We start from the raw sequence: 22,340 nt of genomic DNA on the forward strand, positions 1-22,340 counted from the left end.
AAGCAAAAGCATAGAAAAGGCAATTGCTATGTTTTATGAATACAGCCGAAAATCCTAACGACAGACTTCTAGAATGACGACACAGCGGACAGAGGACAACCCCCCCCCCCCCCCCCCCCGTTCCCGTCACCTCAACCACACAGCCGGTAAAGAGCCAATGTAAAAACACAGGGAAACGGTATTAAGAGACACTCTTGGTCATTACAGGAATTCCTACAACAGCTAATTGGGCCTCAAACACCGTCATATGATGAAATCATCAGTTTTCAATACAACCTGTCCCAAAAAATACTCCCCGGAATCCCCTTAAAGATGCCGACTTTTCCTCTCCCACTTTGCGGCACTAAACTCGGGATGTTTTGAAGACCCTGAAACCTGGCCAGAGCCATACTTCCAAAATGAGCATCCCTACCTGAAACAAAAACACGATGACCCGACTGGTGGGCCCTGCCATTATTAATTTGTAACCATGTCCAGCATCGTTTGATCGTTTGAGTGTCGGCTCATGCAACAGACATACCTAGGCCAGGTGTTGCACATACCTGGCCGCCCACAGATTGGCCTGGCCATCTTTTTTGCAATAATGGCTGTATCTTGTCGAGACCGGTAATAATAAATTCACCATTCAGCTGTAGCTGTATGGACCAGTTCAATTAGAAATCAAGTAAATTATTTCGCACTGCTAGCTCTGCAAGCAACTACTCGATTCAATACGGGAGTTTCAAGCACTTCAACTAAAGTTCCTCCGATGGAACCGGTGGGCCCCTCCAATTGCCTGCACCACCAACGCCTCCAAAGAACCCCACGAATGCTAACGTTCATTGCGAATATAGTGCCACAATTACACTTCAACATTACCAAGACATCATTGACAATATCAAACAAGTCTTCAAGAGGAGAAAGTCGTTCCAATAAAACGAACTTTGCTCTATTTTTCACCCGTTTTCTAATCCAGGTTTCAGATTGGTAGCAGTCACTGCCCTCCTCAAAACTACCTTTTGAAATAGTTACAACATCGCCATTTCCAATCAAAATGGCCGTCGGGTTGTATGGACTTGGGTCGCCTTGCATGGATATTTACAGTATACTTGACGAAGACTCAAATTAAAGACCTTTTTAATAATGGAAGCCATTTTGTTTGACCGATATCAGAATGTGCTCACCTATTACGATCATTACCAGTGTCTTGCCGGGTCAATGGCGATACATCAATGGCTTTTATTTTCACCTTTGATCGAGGTAAAACCTTTCTGGACATTAATAGAATTCCTCCAATCATCTGTGTTAAGAGGAACTATGTAGCCTTGGTGTTTAAAAAGTATTGTGCAGAGAAAATTTGATTAAAACTGAAGAGCATATAAAACCAATACAACGGTTGGGCTTCGTAGGCTATAGTGGTGAACACGCTTGTAAAATTAATGTGTGCTTAAAACTACCAAGTTAATAATTTTCGAGATACTTCGTCAAGATTTTCCTAGATGGATTTTCCTAGATGATGCTCTTCCAATTGTCACGTCATATAGGGTCATTCGTATCTTTTTCGTTTAACATTTCGATAACCGTACGTATTTGATTTCTCTCTTTTTTTTTTTTGAGATTATAGTCTTACAAACAACTTTAAAATCAGTTTTGGGAAACGATTGAATAAAAGGGAATCTGACGATTTGTATCAAAATAGGGGGAAATAAGGAATTCAAATTCAATTTATTCACAGACAATCAAATTACATAAATATAGTAAGGAAGTAAATTGTAATAAAACAGTGCATTTGTGAAAGATTTTACATCAAAAAGGAAGTTTGCATTCTCACATTCCATTCAACAGTAAAATAATAAAAGACACTAAACTGTTGCTTGATTTCATTTTGCCCAGGAAGCTCCAACCTTTTTTGGCTCAGGCTACTTGCTAAATATTATAAAATATGTATCTAGGTAAAACACATAAAAAAAAGCGACCACATGTTTGTTCACCTCCCTCTACTTTTCACTTTCTACTTCATTATGGCAAAAAAAAAGAGAGAGAAAAAACCCAGACTCAACTGTCTCTGAACTGTGGGGGTGACAATTCTATTACCATGCACACAGGCCCCTTAGCGAGGCCAAACGCACGTATAGAACTGAGTTTTTATTTTTAGATGCTAAAGGAATGACAAATGAAATTTAGTGTCATTTGGAGTCATAGTTAGTATTTGTTGATGGAGATAGGGTGGCCTTGATGGCACTGCTGGGGGAATATCATTACGGTACATCTAAAATGGATAAATAGTATATCTGCTGGAGGCGTGACTTCGTTTCCACATTTTGGCTTTTATAATAGTTGGCATTGGCCTTGCATGAGTGGTAATAGGAATGGGTGGGTGTTGGGGGGGGGGGGGCAGTAGCTATCACCCGAGGTGAGTGGGGAAAATAAATTGTGGTCCGGTAAAATTGTGTACCTTATTTTTTTCTTGGAGTACTTTGCGATGTCAACCCTTCCAGAACACTACAAGACGTCAATGATGTTATAAAACACTGCAAGGGACATAATGAAAGTCATGATAGAGTACAATGAGTGACCTCTGGAGCTTAAGGCCCCTAAAAAGGACTTTTATCAGATTCTAAAAGAGTTCCCTTCCAACTTTAACAAGCCATTTGTGTCAATGATAAATATTTGTATATTCATGGCATGGCTTCTACAGCAGAGCAAGGCTTACATGACCTGTGTAGGCTGTATGGAGCTGGGCGAAATTTGTCATTTATCTGCTGCCCTCTAACCCCAAATGCAATAACCCAGCAATTTGACCTCTTGACCTCAAGCAGCTTTGATTTGATTTCATGATGAAAGAACAGAGATGTGTCTCTTTTCCTACTAGAACCTTTTTCTGCAAGTCCCTTTTTTTCTTCAAATCATAAGCACATCCAGTGGCACCATCCTACCACACTAGGTCACTACCAACAAGCTTTATTCCAACCAGCTTGGGTCAGTGCCTACCAGCTTGTATCAGTGCCTACCAGCTTGGGTCAGTGCCTACCAGCTTGGGTCAGTGCCTACCAGCTTGTGTCAGTGCCTACCAGCTTGGGTCAGTGCCTACCAGCTTGGGTCAGTGCCTACCAGCTTGTGTCAGTGCCTACCAGCTTGGGTCACTGACAACCAGCAGCTTAGATCACTGTCCAGCAGCTAAGGTCACTGCCTGCCAGCTTAGGTCACTACCCATCATGGTCGGACTTAGTGCCTACCAGCTTAGGTCACTGCCTACCAGATGAAGTCACTGACAACCACATCAAATTTAGGTCATTGCCTACCAGCTTAGGTCACTTAGCCAGCCAGGTCACTGCCTACCAGCTTACAAGTCCCTTAGCCAGCCAGGTCACTGCCTACCAACTTAGGTCCCTAAGCCAGCCGAGTTCATTGCCTACCAGCTTAGGTCACTGCCTCCCAGCTCAAGTTGGAGGTACCCAACAGTTACCATGAGGATCTGGAAGGTCAGTGTATGCAATGTCCCACACCCACGGCCGATCTGCAGATAAGGATAAAAAGAACATGATATTAGTGTGATAGAAAGCTGAGATAACACATTTATTTCAATGTTGCCATGATTAAAAACAAATGTAAGTTGTAAAAATTAAGGTACATGGTAACAAATATGTAAGGCGAACCAGTAAAGTAGTAATAATAGTAACAAATTACCTAGGGGCTGGATAAATAATCACAAAACAGGACAACATTTAGGCCTATGGTGAAGCAAGAGCTTTTGTGCCTGTGCGGACTAACAACACTGACTAACCAGAACCAGAAAAGAAGTAATAATACTTAAAATTTCACACGAGGGCTAGATAAATAAACACAAAAAAAGGGACAATATTTTAATAGGCCTACGGTGAGGCAAGAGCTAGTGTGCCTGTACGGACTACAACTGACTCAAATAATTTTTAAGGTAAATAAAGAAATATAACAAGTAGATAAAGCATTTTGATTGCTACTATACATACATTTACCTAAGTTAAGGTAATAAAGGTCATTGAGTATGAGAAGTTTAAAGTGTTCAAAAAGTGTACTCGGTAACCTGTAATGAAAGAGGCGGGCCATGAGTTAGTTAAAGTGTAGTAATCATTCCACAGATTTGGCAGTCGTTGGCTGATTACCAGTGATATGTACACTGTCAAACCACATGAATGGTTATTGTTTTATTTCCCTTGGCCATGTGAAAGCTTCCTAAATCAGTCATGCACAACAACAAACAAACAATCAGGGTGAGTAAAAAGCAAGTGACCATGGTTAAAAATGTCGGTCATGTGAAAAGGGCTCGACAAGAAACAATATTAGGATTGTACTTGATATCAAAATAAGAAACATTAATACGGGTTTTATCAAGACTGAGATAGTCCACCAGCCCCACTGATATTGAAAACTAACATATAAAACACGCAAACAAAAATATAAGACAGGAAGGTAAAATGCACACCAACACAAACTTGTATTCACAAACACATCACATATCTCCTCCTGTAAATGCTCTGGGAAATAAATTCAATCATTTTTGCTGGGGAGAAAATACTGGCTACAAGGCAAAAAATGAAAATATTATGACAATTGTAAACGGTGCCTCTGTCAAGCTAATGGTCGAACCTAGCAGAGTCATTTCATGGCTCTGCTTACTGCCAAATTCTCTGCTTACGATCACCATTCTTCGATTACTAGACAAGTGCCATATTTCTGGGCTAGCTGTGTAAGTGCCGAATGCCTAGTAATGGGTACACACATGCACAAGCGAAAATTCCCAGCTAACCTGGTAAAATACACTTGATGTAAGCGCATTCCTTTCTATCGGTAAGTAGAGCCTTGAAACAGGTCATTTTGGTCAACTTAACCAACAATTTTGTTCTCTCACCTTCCTTGGAATAGGGCACTAATGGTGTGTCCCAAGGCAGAGGAAACACCAGCTCACTATCCTCGGAGGCAGCTGATCTGGACACAGCAAATCTTGTCGTCTCTGATGCCTGAAAGACAGAAAATAGCAAACATTCTCTAAAAAGTACTGGGAAAAAATTCACTTATTTTTTTCTTTCAGTTAAGAGAACCTGCCAGATCTATTGTTAAGATAAGAAACCAACATTTTATAACAGTTATTATTGTAAAAGTAGTTATAAATAAACCCACATTTTCATAAAATAACAATTTGTTACTTCACAAAATAATTGCACAAGTTCTGTTTTTCCACTGCGGTGATATTTTCTCTTACCACATCATTCTTCAATCAATCAATCCATTTCATTCATCGAACAAAAACCACTTTAAAAAGCAATCAAGTCACTAACCTCATTTCACTCAAGAGTGTTATTAAAAACAAAAATTACACAAATTACGGCAAGAGAAAGAATAGCCAAAAGAAAATGATCACGGACAGAAGCTTTAAAGTAACTCTGGCCTCTTCAATTTAACAATCAGTTTTGTTTCCAGTGTTGTCTTAATTTTTTTGTTGACTACCGTCTCTTTTTCTCCCTCATCTTCTTCATGTCTCCAGTGCCCTCGATCTACGTCAATGAAGTCACCAGCGCATTAAACAACCCACTCAGCGACGCATTTAATTTTCTAGCAATACTTTGCCACAATATTTTTCCAATTATGACGAGGCGATTGTATTGGGCACCAAAATGAGTTTATAGCATCATTACCAGATGGAGTGTAATCTAATAAGCTAGCATAAGGGGTGTGCTGGGGATGGGGGTGTTATCTATTAAACACAGCCATCAGCACAAAATCAATAATGCTAGACCAACAAATGGCCACAATGGGCATCTCTTCTCTCTGTTTTTCTTTACTCTCTGGCTGGCAGCAAGTGAGAGCAATGCTCATTTCGCTGAGGATATTTAGAAAGGTAATAATCATTAAAATGTACCAATTTGTTGAATGGATGTTTTCTTCTGGATGAACAACATGTTAGATGTCAAATTTGTTTGTTCACTCTTGAAAATTCATGGCAAGTAGAAAAAAAGAGACACGTTTGTGCATGTTATTTGAGTATCAAGTGTCCATTAAAACAATGGATTCTTTTTTGCATATAGCTGTCTCATTTAGTTGAGTAAGTCACTCGTCCTGTTAAACAGTGATGGCTGTCAAATTTAACAACGACAGACTTTGGTGGGAGCGTCTGTCTTGTAATTGCTGGGGCCGATTTCACAAAGATCCAAGATTGATCGTAACTGCAAATCAATCGTAGTTGCTAAATAAAGTGTGATGTCACAATACAAATCACTATGGTGATACTGAAAATTTGTCTTGTGAAATACGCCCCTGGTCCATCTGAAATAAGGATTGGTATTCCTTGAATGAGACATGAAGCTAAAGTGTATTGTGTAGTTAAATGAAGGCACTGGACACTTTTGGTAACACTCTAAACAAATATTTGCCTTAAAGGCAGTGGACACTATTGGTAATTACTCAAAATAATTATTAGCATAAAACCTTTCTTGGTGAAAAGTAATGGGGAGAGGTTGTTTGAATAAAACATTGTGAGAAACAGCTCCCTCTGAAGTGCCATAGTTTTGGAGAAAGAAGTAATTTTCCACGAATTTGGTTTCGAGACCTCAAGTTTAAAACTTGAGGTCTCAAAATCAACCATCTAAAACGCACACACCTTGGTGTGACAATGGTGTTTTCTTTTTTCATTATTATCTCGCAACTTTGATGACCGATTGAGCTCAAATTTTTACAGGTTTGTTATTTTATGCATATGTTGAGATACACCAACTGTGAAGGCTAGTCTTTGACAATTACCAATAGTGTCCACTGCCTTTAAAACTTATTTGGTAACAAGCAAGGGAGAGCTGTTGATAGTATAAAACATTGAAGGAAATGTGTGTTTTTTTCTTTCATTATTTTCCTGAAACCCAATGACCAAATGAGCCAAAATTTTCACAGAATTGTTATCTTTATGCATATGTTGGGGTACACCAAGTGAGAATACTGTTTGTTGACAATTACCAAACAAGTCCAGTGCCTTTAAAGCCATTGGACCCTTTCGGTTCAGAAAAAAAAAAAGTTCACAGATTTACAAATAATTTACAGGGTTTACAGAAGGCAATGGTGAAAGACTTCTCTTGAAATATTATTCCATGAAATGCTTTACTTTTTGAGAAAACAGCAAAACAATATAAATTCTCGTTAACGAGAATTACGGATTTATTTTAAACACATGTCATGACACGGCGAAACGCGCGGAAACAAGGATGGGTTTTTCCGTTGTTTTCTCCCGACTCCGATGACCGATTGAGCCAAAATTTGCACAGGTTTGTTATTTGATATAGAAGTTGTGGTACACAAAGTGTGGGCCTTGGACAACACTGTTTACCGAAAGGGTACAATGGCTTTAAAGTTGAAGAAGCGGTTCCAAAAAAATGGGTGCAAAAATGTTTCTCTTCTTCATCAGAGCATTGCAAAATTATTTCCTAATCGGCTAAAGGCTTTGGCTGTGGCCAAGGGTGTTGTCAAGGGCAGCCATAGCCACTAATTTCATAGCAGCCTTATTCTCCAATTGCATTATTAAAATCCAGGCTTAGTTTCATAAAGCTGTGATAGGGAAAACAATTTTGCTTCACAACTTCCTGCTTAAAACAAAGCAAGCAGATCCCAAAACAGTTCACATGAATGACATGATTTTGTAACTGGTTACCTTGTTTTGGTAAGCAAAAATTGTTTGGTGCTTACGCAGCTCAGTGTAATTTTGGGTTTTGGTGACAATTTGATAGAGGTACTCATCGCACATTATACTGTTATGAGCACAGACACAACCCGCCGAGTAAACAGCCCAGGGCCCAAGGGCCCAACTGCTTACTGCTTACAGGGCAAGCACAAAACTTCTGTGCTAGCTGGGTACGTGACGAATACCTAGTACAAATTTTTATAGAACTGCTTATTAAGCACAACATTAGTGAAACAAAGTTCTGAAAGTTACTTACCAAGACAACGTTACCAGCAAAAAACCATGCCACATCTACCATTTGTGACTGGTAACCTGCTTTTATTTGCTCAGCAGAAAATGGTTACGAGATTATTGTCTGCTTAAGCAGCTCTATGAAGTTGGCCCCATCCCGACGCTTATTTTTGTAGCATGAGCCAAGCTTAATTTTAACTTTGCTAGTATTACGCACTACTGCTTAGCAGCACAGAGAAACTAGTTATCAATTATTATGTAAACATTTGTCTCTTTCTTCATGTATATAAATGTTTTGGCTTTGTGTCACAGTGAATAGGTGCAAATGACGCCCAAGTATTAATAGGTGATGAGACCCAAGGGGCTTGCGTGTTGGACGTCAAACTATCTCAAATGCTGACGGAACTTACAGCCCACACAACCTGCCCCAACTATTATATTCCCTGCTTCTACTGGTAAAAGTTGAGCATTTGCGATGACCGCATTCCAACATGGAGGATAGAGCTTGTACACTAACATCAGTTTGCAATTTACTTCTGTGATTGCAGATTTGAAGATAACAAATGTAATAATTATGAGGACTTGAAAGATAATTTCTCTTGCCCAGAAAATGTCTTGATTACTTTTTTGTTTTTCCTTCATTCAAAATGAAAGTCAAGGTTGTCCCTTCGATGAAATGAATTAAAAGTTTCTGAAACAATATTTTTGCGACACACAGCTCTATCTTTCCAATCCCAGCTTGCCATGTTTACCCAATTTCAAAGAGTAGACAAAAAGGAAAATTAATACAAATAAAACCTTTCTGATGATCAGTTGGAACAAATTGCTTGTGCTGTGATTTAGTGATTGACTTTCATCTTTTTCAGCTGTTTGCAAAATTCTTCTGTTAACTTTCAAGTCTCAAACATGTCAATCTCCTGCTTATTAATCTGAACTTGTTGACCATTATTCCCCTACTCCGACTTTACGATCATCTCAACAGTCATTGCTTTCAACTACTAGAGCTTCTTCCATTTTTTATAGACACAGATCTTTTTTTACGCCGCACCGTTTCTTTGGAATAGTCTTCCTGTGCATATTCGCCAAGCTAGTTCTTTACAATTTTTAAGCCTCTGTTGAAAACTCATTTGTTTATTTAAGCTGCTTTTTGTAATTTGTATCTTTCTCTCATTGTATATTCTAATGTTCTCTTTATTATGCGCTCAGAGGCTTTTCGCATAAGGTGCTTTACAAATGTTTTATTTTTATTTTTATTTTTTATTTATTTCTAATATTATTATTACTATTTCAGAGGTGTACACTGCTCTATTGATTTAGTATCAAGAGATGTGCATTCACAGGGCTTGAAATTGTCACTGGACCACAGGTCCTAGGCCAGTGGTTGTAGTCTCCAACCAGTAACCTTATGACTGGACAAGTCCTGCAGTTTTGTTCTTGTGAAATCCGGTGGTCTTTTGTTTGTCATTTGCAGCAGTCTGGTGTTTTTAAATTGAATATCAATACATGTACCTCTCTGGGTAATATCCATGTTCAAGTGATGACTTTTAGTCTGAAAAAAATACATGATAGTAATACTCAAAGAGACAAATAAGATAAGTCTTCTTTATATCTTAGTGCAATTATTGTTTTAAAAAAACATTACTACTGTAATCTTTCACAAAAATTGTTGGCTCAGTGAAAATTTAGAGCTACAAGCCTTGTGGATTTGTTATCTCATTACAGGTAAATGATAGTTGGTGGTGTGCAGATGTATAAAGAATGAGCTTGTGGATTTTTCTCCCAAATTGGAGCCCTGCATTCTGAGATGACAACATTTCCTCCTAAATCCTCCACTCTATGGTTCCTGAAAACCCAAAATATTTGGACAATGAAGAAGACGCAATGATTGCCATTTCTTGTTTTGCCCAGCAGTACTAAATCGTACAAAGTCAGACAACTTGCCGACTAGGATTTTGGAGAATTTAGGAATTCTTGCAAACAGTTTACAGTTAGAGGGACTGGACACCTTAGTAGTTGTCAAAGACCAGTATTCTCACTGAATAATGAAAGAAAAAAAACCACCCTTGTTGCACAACTTTGTGTGTTTTCTGATGCATAATAAAAAGCTTCAGCTGAGGTCGTCTTTTATTATTGGAGTCAGAAATTACCTCTTTCTCAAAAACTACGTTACTACAGAGCGCGCCGTTTCTCACAAAGTTTCATACTATAAACAGCTCTCCATTGCTTGTCACCAAATAAGTTATTGTGGTAACAATTGTTTTGAGTAATTACCATTAGTGTCCACTGCCTTCAAGTTACCATCAATGCTACAATAACAAACCAACACCAAATCACATGATTTGAAAATCAATGACTGTTGGGTCATCTATGGGGATCTTTTTTATCATTTTGTCCATCCTTTTTACGTATGTCATTAAAAAAAAAAAATCAAAACCTTTTTCTTTGTTCAACCCAAATTATGTATTAAAACAAATGTATCCGTTTCCCTAACAGTTTATCACTATACAGAATAAGAAAAACAATTACTAATGCTAAACAAAATAAAAACCTCTACACATTTTAACAGTAAAGAGTAAACTTGCAACTTACAAAGATATCTGGAAGGAAGAGGACTCCCATCTCATAGGATCTGATCATGAGTTGCTGTCCGTTCTTTTCAAGGGCACCCCAAGCAGCTTTAGACATGTTGGAGCTACAGATGAGCAGAAGAAATGAAATAACGATAAACTTTTGGGAAAGGGTGGAAAACTATTTGCTGATGGAAGAAAAACTTATCAAAAGAGTCATCAAATATGCAGGAATTGGATTAACTAGTGTATGGGTTGGTGGAGTGCAGTGTCTACTTGCAAATGGCATGCAAGGGCGCCTATGGCTGCCAGCCACATCAACCCATTACGACCACGGAGCACAGCCAAGATCAAAAGTGTTTAATTTTCCCCAAGGGAGGAAAACCGGATGGTCTGGAAAACCCTCGTGGCACAGCAGAGAACCAACGCACAACTCAACTCGCATATGGCCCTGGCCGGGAATCGTACCGGGGTCACCTGAGTGAGAGGCGAGCGCTTAACGCACAAGCCAACCATGCCACCCGAATATTTGGTCCTTGCAAAAAAGTATTATTATTTTATTGATATCACATACTATAAACCAAAAAGGAAACTGACTGGGTAAATTTAGAATGAATTTGGGTTGAACAAAGAAAAATTTGCTTGAGTGGGACTTGATCAAACGACCTCCAATAGAAAGCCAGCACATTAATCCGCAGGTCGAGTCCCACTCCCATCAATTTTTCTTTGTTCAACACCAAATCAATATTTTATTGAGTAAAAGGGATGACCTACATGTACACATGGTGAATGCTCTAATAGGCATTTCAAGCCATTTAATCGCAACTTTTCTGAGGTTTATAAGGAATCAGAAATCAGAGGTAAGTGGGAAGAATATCATGCCAGCAAATGTTTTTCATCTCAAACAAAGACATTATTCACAAAACAAACAAGTCTCACTACACTCTGTAACAAGTTTAGTGGATTCTAAAATATTCTAAAAAATAAAAAACTGTACAGGAATTTCTCTTCCTCGTCAACATAATGCATTGTAAATTTTCAATCATTTTGGGTTGAATAAAGAAAAATTAAAGGCACTGGACACCTTTAGCTATTGTCAACTGCGCCTTGAACACCCAGCAGGGTGGATATGTGCGCATTACAAGTCTTATTTTTATTATTATTCTCTCTTGGTGTATCCCAGCATGTGTATAAAATAAAAAATCTGTGAACATTTGGACTCAGTTGCAAGAGAATAATGAAAGAAAAAACACCATTGTCTCACAAATTTGTGTGCTTTCAGATGCCTAAAAAAGGCTTCAGGCCTGAAGTCGTTTAATATTTGAGTGAGAAAATACCTCATTCTCAAAAACTATGTTACTTCAGAGGGAGCTGTTTCTCACAATGTTTTTTAACAGTTCTCCATTGCTCAGTACAAAGTAAGTTTTTATGCTGACAATTATTTTGAGTAATTACCAATACTGCCAATGCCTTTAACGAGAAAGGAACTTAAACCTACACCCTCCAAAATAACGTTTCAGCACTCTACCATATTTTGGGCGGTCTCTTTTTTTTTGACAGAGACCTGTATTAGACAAGGCAAAGGTTGTTTCGGCAAAAATGAATCACCTGAAAAAATGTGTAATCAGAATTACTTGATAAACATTCTTTATAAGTTGATTATCTTACAAGCTGTGAAGCGGCAGCAGAGAAAACGCCTTGTCAATGTTGCAACTTGTTATTTCAAATATCAATAGTGGATAATTGTAAAACAAATTGTGAGAGAATTGTACAAAATTATTCATGACTACACAGGGAAACAAAATAATGCAATCACTACCATACAAAGCTTTTTGCATCCAACAAAACAACATCACTCGACTGAAAACCTACCTCGTCACAAGAAACCAAGCAATGTGCTGACTATCAGGTGACATTCTGGAGTATGTCTTGATGTGTGGACTAGCTCTGGAACGCCCTCTAGAGTTGGAAACCCACTGACTGCCAAAGATCAGATTGAGATAAAGAGGGTTATTATGTGGTTCACTGGGAGGGTCCATGATTGCTAAACAGCCCATAAGAAAAAGACAGTAAAGAACCAGTGAATGGAAAATAATGTAGTGTTATAAGATTTCCTTTGTATGCATTCTTGAATACAGTTGATTATCTTTTTTTGATAAAACTCAGCTTGGGGTTTGAAAAATTCAATTTGTTTGAACTGGGCAGGGCTAAAAGAATCAATCCCTCAAAGAATCGTCAAAGAATCAATCCCTTATTTTGAAGAGAAACACTTACTGTAAGAATGAATTGAAGTAGAGTTGTTTCTTTGCTGTTTTGATGCCGTAAGGTATGGAGGCCCCAGCTGGGTAACCCTCCAGACTGGTCCGAACATTATCCTTGCTAGGGAAGATCTATGACAAAAGAAAAACAGAGACACAATTTGACAGATTTACATTAAACGTACAAGATTTAAAGATAATGATGGTAGAAAGCTTCCCCTTAAAAAATAACTTGCTGAGGTGCTGTAGTTTTTGAGAAATTATTTAAACGATTTCTCAAAAATACTTTTTGTCTCAGTGAGACAAAAATTATTTTAGCAAAGGATGTACAACGATTTTAGGCCACTCTTCTGAAAACATTGCTCTGTGATTTTAACTTTTTTTCCTCAAAAGCTCAACAACTATTAGGAAGCTGAAACTTCTACAGGTAAATTATATCACATACTTCTCCATTTCTAGTGAGTAGGGATTCATGCCATGGCCAAAAACTTTTAATAAATCTACAAAACCCTTTAATAATGATCAACGGCACAACCAAAAGCGGAGCAAGGGACAGGCACACTTCATACAAAAACAAAGCAAGCAACAATGCAAGAAAGCTTTGAGAGCCAGGGACAGTCAAAAGCTGCTACCGTTAAATAACATTTTGACTAGACTCTTTCACTTTGCTATAAGGCAACGGACACTATTGGTAATTACTCAAAATAATTATTAGCATAAAACCTCACTTGGTAACAAGTAATGGGAAGAGGTTAATATTATATAAAACATTGTGAGAAACGGCTCCCTCTGAAGTGACGTAGTTTTTGAGAAAGAAGTAATTTTCCATGCATTTGATTTCGAGACCTCAGATTTAGAATTTGAGGTCTCTAAATCAAGCATCTGAAAGCACACAACTTCGTAAGACAAGGGTGTTTTTTCTTTTATAGTTATCTCGCAACTCTGACGACCAATCGAGCTCAAATTTTCACAGGTTTGTTATTTTATGTTAAGATTCACCAAGTGAGAAGACTGGTCTTTGACAATTACCAATAGTGTCCACAACGACACAGAAAAACAAGGTTTTTCACCAACATAGTTAGTATTACTATTTATTTGGCAAATGTAAAAAGGTATCCAACAAGTTTCTTACCAACTTCAACATCTTGTTCCCTGACTCCCCCTGCATCTTCCTACCAACACCTCTGCATTGCGCCATACTCTGTAGCCACTCACTACACAGCCATTTATCTTTGTCAGGACCTAGGGAGCCAACACTGGAGAACTGACCAATCACAGGCCAAGACTTCACATCTGACTCCTTAGGTCCACGGTCTTTTAGTACCTGTTTTACAGAAAATGGTTTAATCAAAAAGTATTCTCGCAAACCTTCTTTTAGTTTAGTTATATCCAAAACATTATGACTCTAATTATTATAAAAGATCTCAAAGAATTTCAAACATCGGTCTATCTAACGGTCCTTCAATTTTTGGTTATGATAGACAACTGAACAACCCATGAATTTTTTTTTTTTTGTGAATCATATTATCTCAAACTTGTGGGTGGGTTGGTAAAAAGAAAAATAACGGTATACCTACATGTATTGATGTATATTGCACCTTGTAAACCCTTATAAGGTGCTACATACGTGTAATATATTGGGTCTCAGAATTCATATCTTTCTGAAAAAATGTATATAATACCAAGCACCTCGAGTACCTTGTTGGTATATGCATACACTATATCGACATCAATATTATATTGTATTATTATTATTATTATTATTAAGCATTTTAGCAAGACTCTGTTAGGGTCGAAGCGTCAGGCCATTTGCTAATTATTATTTTCTCAGATTTCCACAATTATAAGCTTATTATTTAGACTCACCTGACGTAGTTTGAGATGTCCCCATTTATTCATATTGCTGCCTGTGTGTCTGCCAGGTACGGAAGCACTGATAAATACCCTAAACATGTCATATCAAAAACAATAGTTTGATGTTTGTGCAGTTGATTTTATTAAAATAAGGTTATAACTCAATGGATCTTAAGTGACCCCTGACTTAGATGAAGGAATTACGTCAAGCAAAATGAAACCATTTAGTAGAACCACAGATTAAAAACTGGACAAATAAGAAGAGCGTCTCAGTGACCGAAGCATAGAGCAGTAAACACCAGCTCTTCTCAGAGCCACTACTACTCACAAAGAGATTTAACATGGTGTCACCACAAACCTTACTTACTAAGAAAGTCTCAAACAGAAAAAATAACAGCCATTCATCAAGTGTTTTAAAACATTGTATCAAAGCGCCTCACACTACCCCTGTTCATTGGTTATTGTACACTCCTCAAACAAAATCAACTCCTTTGGAGTATGCAGTATCGACAGCCTAGATTATGATTGATTAACCCATAGCAACAAGAGGTATTGGGCTGTTCCAACTGTGTATTGCGCTTTCAACAAAACATACAGCTGTTCCGACATCGCATATTGCGATTATCCAACTCAGCCTTCATCCTTGTTTGATATGGGATGCAAAAGCGTTTTATATTTCTGTGTTCCAATCCCGCTTGTGCGATAATCGATAATAGATCTACATACTTGGCTTCAGACATGTCATGACTCCTGATATGTCCGATCCATTCTTGTAATGATGGCGACCGGTATGCAGTCAGATATTCAGCCAGATCTCGCTGAAACAAAGTCGGGGAGTCTGTGGACGTTGACGTAGAATCCGTCTTTGGGAAGAGCGGACTGATCCATACCCTAAAAGAAAATGAAATCCAAGATAGAAATAAAATAATATTAGGTTATGAACCTTAAAGGCAACTGACTGGGTAATTCTAAATTAATTTGGGGTTGATCAAATAAAAAAACTGTTAAAAAAGAATAGGATTTTGAGTCTGCAACCTCTGGATTAACGTGTCGGCGCTGTACCAACTGGACGATCTAGCCCTATATGTTGGCGGTCTCCCTATGCTGTCAATGTTTTTGTTCGGGGTGGGGGGGGGGCAGTCGGGGCATTCAAAATGCACCTGTAGCCAGGGATCTCACACATGTTTACGATAGAACTTTGATAGCACCAAAAAAGAGGGATCACCTTAATAGTAATAATAATAATAATAATAGTGGCTTTTCATATAGTGCGCATATTCGTCATCAGTGACGCTCAAGGCACCATGAAATGGTTTACAAGGTGCTGTGTGGCCGATCAGACCAGGGACACCAGGGCGAACCCCTTCTCTTTTCGATACGTGCACTGGGTTCTTTAACATGAGTTAATACACAACGCACAGGACCAACCGCTTTATGCCCTAAAACCATGCCCTGAACCATGTGACATGGCAACTGTCACTGTGTCTCTATAGTCTGAGGAACTCAAGTTTAAGCAATAATTTGTGACTACCAAGTGATTACCAGACACAATTCAAATTGAACTAACAAATGCCTTCTTGTTTTAAATACAAAAGCAATGCCTGCCTACCTTCGGCTGGACATAAGGAAGTGTAAGCTCAATCCCAACTTTGATCAAATACAAAATACGAAGACTTGAAGGTTTGCATGGTGGAAGGATAATAGACATAATAAAATTTGCGAGACACCATTTAGTTAGGTAAATATCTTTAGAGTGATGGTGGTTCTGAGAAGAACTGGAGGGCGCAACATTTCAGACAGTATACTCTGTCTTTTGTGTATCTCCTGACGACGGACAGAGTATGCTGTTCAAAACATTGAGCCCTCCGGTTTTTTTTCAGAACCACTATCATTCAAAAGAGATTTATCTACATGGTGTCATCAAAAAGTTTCTGGTGCGTAGTAAATACAAAATAGTCTTTAAAAAAATGCTTCATTGATAACTGTCGCAATAGATGAGGTCAAAGGTCAAAGTTGCTTACCCCTGTGTCTTTTGAAACCAGTCTTGATTAATGATGTTAGCTGTGTGGATCACAACACGCATTCCATTTGTATACAATAACAGCATCATCTTACTAGGGGATAAACAACAATACAAACAAATTAATTTTAAATCAACTAATAATTCCTGAAAGACATAATTAGTAGGGTCATTATTAGGTTTTTGTCAACGTAATGCTGATTTACAGGCAAAATTGTCAAGAAAGATACATTGAACGTCACATGTGAAAGTTTTCTGTTGAATCACGCCTGGTTGAATACAGTGTCCATTCATTGAGGAAACAGCAGAAAACAGCGGGTGCTTGCGCAGTATGCAAAGAATGGTGATCGTAAGCGCAGAATTCAGGGGTAAGCAGAGCCATTCAATTTAGCCCCGGTATCCTTATCAAAAACCAGTGTGAAACATGAAGTGCATAATATACTTGACGGGGAAAGTCAGCGGAGTGGAGGAGGAACCAAGCCCAAAAATAAGGTCAATATAAAACATTCCTTTTGACCCCTTTCCAACACCAAACGCACCTCTGCACAATACGTGCCTACCATTTCCAACATTTTGGAATGGCGGACAGGAGAGGCATGTTTAAGTGCACTGCGTGTTGTGCAAGAGTTCTACAGCTGAGTAAAGAAATCTTTCTTACGTGTGATGGGTCCCATACATGATGTCGAGCTTAGCTTGGCACAATTTGATGTTGGGGTACGGATGGGCGGCTTCATGCAGCGCTACTTTACTCTGTCTCTGCTCTCCGTGAACAATCAGTAAAGGTTTAGACCTGCAAAATATCAACAAATAAACAGCATGCAATCACAAAACTGGTGCAAATTGTTTTCCCTGCAACTCCCCATACCAGGTCTTTGGTTCGAGACCCTCCTGAACCATCCACTCTATGATAGCTCAACACCAACATGTTTGAACTTGGGGAATCAAGGGAATCAGGTTGACTCAGTGGTTTCTTTCCCATCCTTTCACCTCTGTGGACCCTGGTTCGAATCTCATCTCAGACCGGAGCCTTGCACGTGGATTTGGTTTTCAGTCCCTACCTGATGCATGGGTTTTCCCCATTCGAGGTTCTCCTCCCACATCTAAAACTGAATACTTCTTATCGTTTTCTTATCACCATCCAGTTATTGGTGCTTGCGCTGTTGGATGTGTACAGATTTAAATAAATATATTTATTTTTTTTCAACTTTATTTTTTATGCAAGTCGCCAGACAAGGCCTGAAGGCAACTTCAAGGTGTGGGCCACAATTATTTTGCTTTTCCAGGGGCCGCTGCCACCTACTCCTAGGGCTGAAACAGGGTTACCCCTTTTACAGTCCATCAAATGTAGGCTTGGGTATCATAAGATTGTTTGCTGGCCCAGTGATAAGCACTTGTTATCCGAACCTGCAACTCCAGAGCCTCCACAAGCAGGAGAGTTTTAAAGAGTTTTAGTATTAAAAGCAAGTGATTACATTTTTTTTGCCTTTAACAGACAATTCCAGATACCAAAATTGCATGATAATTTTTCCAACACCACAATCAAAACTACAACAAAAATCCCCTATCCCTTCTCAATAAAAACAAGCTATTCAGTAGTCACCTACCTGGATTGTGCGGGATACTGTTTCATGAGCCACGGAATATCAAATATGTAGTTGAACTGAACTGATGCAACTAGCTCCCCCATACACGGAGCTAAGATATCTGCAAAGATAACAGCAGAGGGGTATAGATGGATTGCACATGACGTCATTGATCACCATCTTTGATGTAACAATGGAAAAGTGCACGTGTGTCCGTGCTGCTCTTGTCTCGCAGCCAATGATAGCCTTTCATGCATGCACGTTTCATCAAAGATGGCGGCCGATGCAAGGGGTCTTCTGAAAAGGACAACTTGGGCAGCGGCTGTTTCAGGTAGGCCCTTCGGTGAAGCTGGCGCTGAATGCACTTATTGTAATTATAATTTGTGGCATGTCATGGTTGAGCAGTTAGGAGCGCCTGACTCATCAAGCTCTGGTGTTTCTAATCAGCAGAGTAGGGTTCGAGTCCAAGTCATGGCACTTGTGTCCTTGAGCAAGATACTCCACCATAATTGCTTTGCCCTATGATGGGAAATTAAGACGTACACTGGATTGGTAGTGCATGAAAAGAACCCAGACGGCTTTTAGAGGAAGAGAAGGGGTTAACCCTGGTGTTTCTGGTTCAGTAGCAAGCATTCTCTTTTTGTTTCTTCAGGCTTGCGAGCTACAGTGACTAAGTTCACTGATGAAGAATCATTGGTTTCATTACTAGAAATAAAATCTTCAAAAAGTCTTTAAATCTTCAAAGCAACCAGCACTTACCAGAGATATGTACAGCTTGGGAGTTGTTGTGTTTCTCAGGAATTCCCGTCACTTTGGTCAGGAGGAAGTTGAGTGGGGAGGCTTCTCCGATGACATTTATGCAAGTCCTCTTCCTTGATGATGATGATGATGATGCGGGAGATGTTGCTGACGAGGAGGAGGATGCTTTCATCGAGTCATCCCTCTTTAATTTCTTTGTTGGAGGCATCCCATGCTCATCATTGTCTGGTGAGTTACGTGGAAATACGGAAGTGCTTAAAGGCACTAGACACTATAGTCATTACTTAAAATAATTATTAGCATAAAATCTTTCTTGGTAACGAGCAATGGAGAGCTGTTGTGAGAAACGGCTCACTCTAAAGTAACATTCTTTTGGAGAAAGAGGTAAAATATTAAAAGACTTTGCGGCTTGAAGCCTTTTTGAGGCATCTGAAACCAACAATCTTGGGTGATTTTCTTTCATTATTCTCATGCATCTTTGATGACCAATTGAGTCCAAATTTTCACAGATTTGTTATTTCATGCATACGTTGGGATACACCAAGTGAGAATACTAATACCAAGTATGTCCAGTGCTTTTTCAAAACAAACACCTCAATCTGGAAAACGGTTATATGCTAGAACTCTCAAAGAAAGAGAACCGCCAACCTCGTTCCCAGGGGTGATCGATCTCGACACGCCATTTTTTCCCAGCATGCCTTGCTCGATCATAACGTTAGAGACGTACGCAGAGCTAGGGGGTGATACGGCGTGCTACCCATGGTAGCGAGGTTGGAGAACCGCAGCAATCTCCATTAACAGTAGTCTACTGGCCAAATGCCAGTTAAAACACCAGAGGACCAGTTAGAATTCTCTTTACATATTTTAAAACGGAATACAGACTTGTAAAGAAAGCTGGCAAACTAGTGAAATAACAAGCTGACTGGTGGCACTGGCTAGCCACTGAAAAAGTAAGGTCAAACAAGGTCAAACCCTGCGAAGGGTAACTACCGGTGAACCACAATAAGAATGTCAACAAACCTGAATGTATGAAGTCTCTTCGATGATCGGTATTCTTGCGGTAGCACTTGGCTCCGAATGGACACTTGGGTTTGTCTTCTTTATTAGATGGCTTACTGGTGGATGCCGGTGAGGAGTTGCTTCTCTTAGGGATCTTATAACTTTTAGTGTCAAATGGTGACCCTTGGCTTGATCCTGAAGACGAAATTCAAGAAGTGAATAAATTTGTTTTGTTACAGTTCAAGCATAAGTTACATTTTTAAGTCAAGAAAAGGTTTTTCATACTCGGCTGGGAATGTGACGCCAGATACCAAACTGAGGCTCTTTTTCTTTGAAACAGTGAAATGGCTACAAAAGTGAAGACGGGCAAAACGTCAGGCGTGACATCAATGTAAAATGGCTTAACTTAACTTGAACAACCTTATTGCTTAAATGGACAAATCTTACATTTCTACAAATGTTTCTTTTATAATTAGTATAATTTTATTTATTTTATTAAATACTGTAGGCTTATAGACGATGTGACCTATATTTACATTCAAACCGCCCTCTGTTGACACGTCATGTTCCGCCAGGCAAAAAGACGCGTAGTCATGGTAAATTAGCGTGTACTAATTCTAGCTGGCTGCAAAAAAACAAAGGTTTTGCCTGGCGGTATGCGCGCGAATCATGCTATGGTTTTCGTGTGACGTCAGAGGTCACAATGTCTATACTTGGTACTTAACAGAGTTCTGTGAAAAATCCACAGGCAAATCCCTTGAGTGGAATTCAGACCCATGACATTGGCAATGCCAGTGCAGACGACTTGGAGGCAGTTTGAAACCTATGGGTTAGCAGCGGGTACCTACGCAATATTAATTTTGCATCAGGGATAAAGAATATAATTTGTTTTTACCCTAATACACTTAGTATTTATTTTACTCCTTCCATAAAATTATTAGGGAACTTATTGAATCACCTTTAGAGCCAAACTGCAGATGTTTCTTGTCCAGGCTTTTTTTATCTTTTCTTGTCAACAATGACTGGGAGATCTCTTCAGATGAACCATCATCATCCCCTGAATCCGAGTCAGAAATATCATGAGTAGATGCAGCCCGCTTCATTGGTAGCCCCTTTCTCACAGCTGCAACACTTTGATTCGCCGAGGATCCTGCTCTATGATTGGCTGAAAGTTTGGGTTCTTTGTCCTGATTGGGTTTCCTGTCTTCTTTTACGTTGGTGGTGTCAGAATCGGAGTCAGATGAAGATAACTCCTCATCGAACTGTGATTTAAAATGAAGACATTTTAAATATATAATTGATCCATAATGCTTCAATTTGTGGAACTAATGTGGCTGAGCGGTTAAGAGCTTCGAACTCAAGCTCTGCAATATCTGATCAGTAGAGCGTGGGTTCGAGTCCCGGTCGTGAAATTTGTGTCCTGCAAAACACTTTGAAACTTTGGCTGGGACATTAAGCTGTAGGTCCCATGCATTGTTATAAAAACTAACACCACACGCTAAAGACCCCAGTACACACTATCGCAAAGGGAATGGGTTCGCCCAGGTGGGTCTGGCAGTGCGACTAGTGCGACTTCAATCATGAAGGCTGCACTAGAAAAAAAGAAGATTAAAATTATGGTAAAAGTGTATGAAACTGAAAGGAAGCAACTTTATAACCGCGGTATGATGGCTGTATCCAAATTTGGGGATTCAATCAGCTACTGCTAGTATGACTGCTGTGAAAGATGTTCTTGTTAAGGTCAGAAGGTCCTATACTTCAACCCATGATGATGCGGCAATCCAGCTGTACCCATAATATCCATAGCCACCAGTTCAGACAATCCCTGGTTGTTGGTCAAGTTGCGTTTGTTTTTAGTCCTGGTAGGATGCCCATAGTACAACAAAGACTGACTCAGTGGCGGAAAAGTTTCCGTATGGCGCCACCACTTTTTCATTTGATATAAAATAATATAGGAACTTATTTACCTGATTGATATATCCCTTTTTGTAAAAATTAGTGAAAAAGTGGTTGCGCCATACGGAAAGTTATCCAACAAAAACAATACTATTATTCATTTGTTTCATTAATATAGTAACAATTATGGTAATGCGAACCTGCTTTTGTAAACGTCTCGCCAAGATTTCATCGGCATCCACTTGACTCATTGTTTATAATCAAAGAATCAACGCACTAAATACAATAGCGTTAGCAAACACGGAGAACACCATCAAGAACAACACAACACGCATGGTTTGCCACAGCGCCACCAAGTGGTGGTTTTGGTCTGTAGATTGAATCGTGTGGACCGATTGAATACGAAGGAACTAAAAACTAACCTCCACACCGGTTCGGTGCCTTTCGGAAGCAATGCGTGAGACGACGGACTTCGGGCGCGCACACGTAGCGGAC

General features: G+C 39.2%; 1 protein-coding gene across 2 annotated transcripts; it reads right to left on the reverse strand.

Moving 5' to 3' along the window:
• Window positions 1–1,685: 1,685 nt before the first annotated feature.
• On the reverse strand, window positions 1,686–21,186 carry LOC117299698 (tyrosyl-DNA phosphodiesterase 1-like). 2 transcript variants are annotated; one of them, XM_033783262.1, is made up of 15 exons: window positions 20,908–21,186; window positions 19,971–20,144; window positions 18,951–19,175; window positions 18,213–18,312; window positions 17,267–17,398; window positions 16,610–16,702; window positions 15,315–15,479; window positions 14,601–14,679; window positions 13,867–14,058; window positions 12,751–12,866; window positions 12,349–12,456; window positions 10,499–10,601; window positions 4,868–4,976; window positions 3,396–3,496; window positions 1,686–2,510 (listed from the first exon to the last, which is right to left on the reverse strand). In XM_033783262.1, the coding sequence occupies exons 1-14, from the start codon at window positions 21,050–21,052 to the stop codon at window positions 3,420–3,422; spliced, it is 1,818 nt and encodes a 605-aa protein (XP_033639153.1). In that variant the 5' UTR covers window positions 21,053–21,186; the 3' UTR covers window positions 1,686–2,510; window positions 3,396–3,419. The 2 variants fall into 2 exon arrangements, with proteins under 2 accessions (XP_033639153.1, XP_033639145.1); XM_033783254.1 differs by having other exon boundaries at window positions 1,686–3,496.
• Window positions 21,187–22,340: the final 1,154 nt, after the last annotated feature.

The sequence above is a fragment of the Asterias rubens genome, chromosome 1, assembly GCF_902459465.1.
Source record: "Asterias rubens chromosome 1, eAstRub1.3, whole genome shotgun sequence".
Classification (NCBI taxonomy): domain Eukaryota; kingdom Metazoa; phylum Echinodermata; class Asteroidea; order Forcipulatida; family Asteriidae; genus Asterias; species Asterias rubens.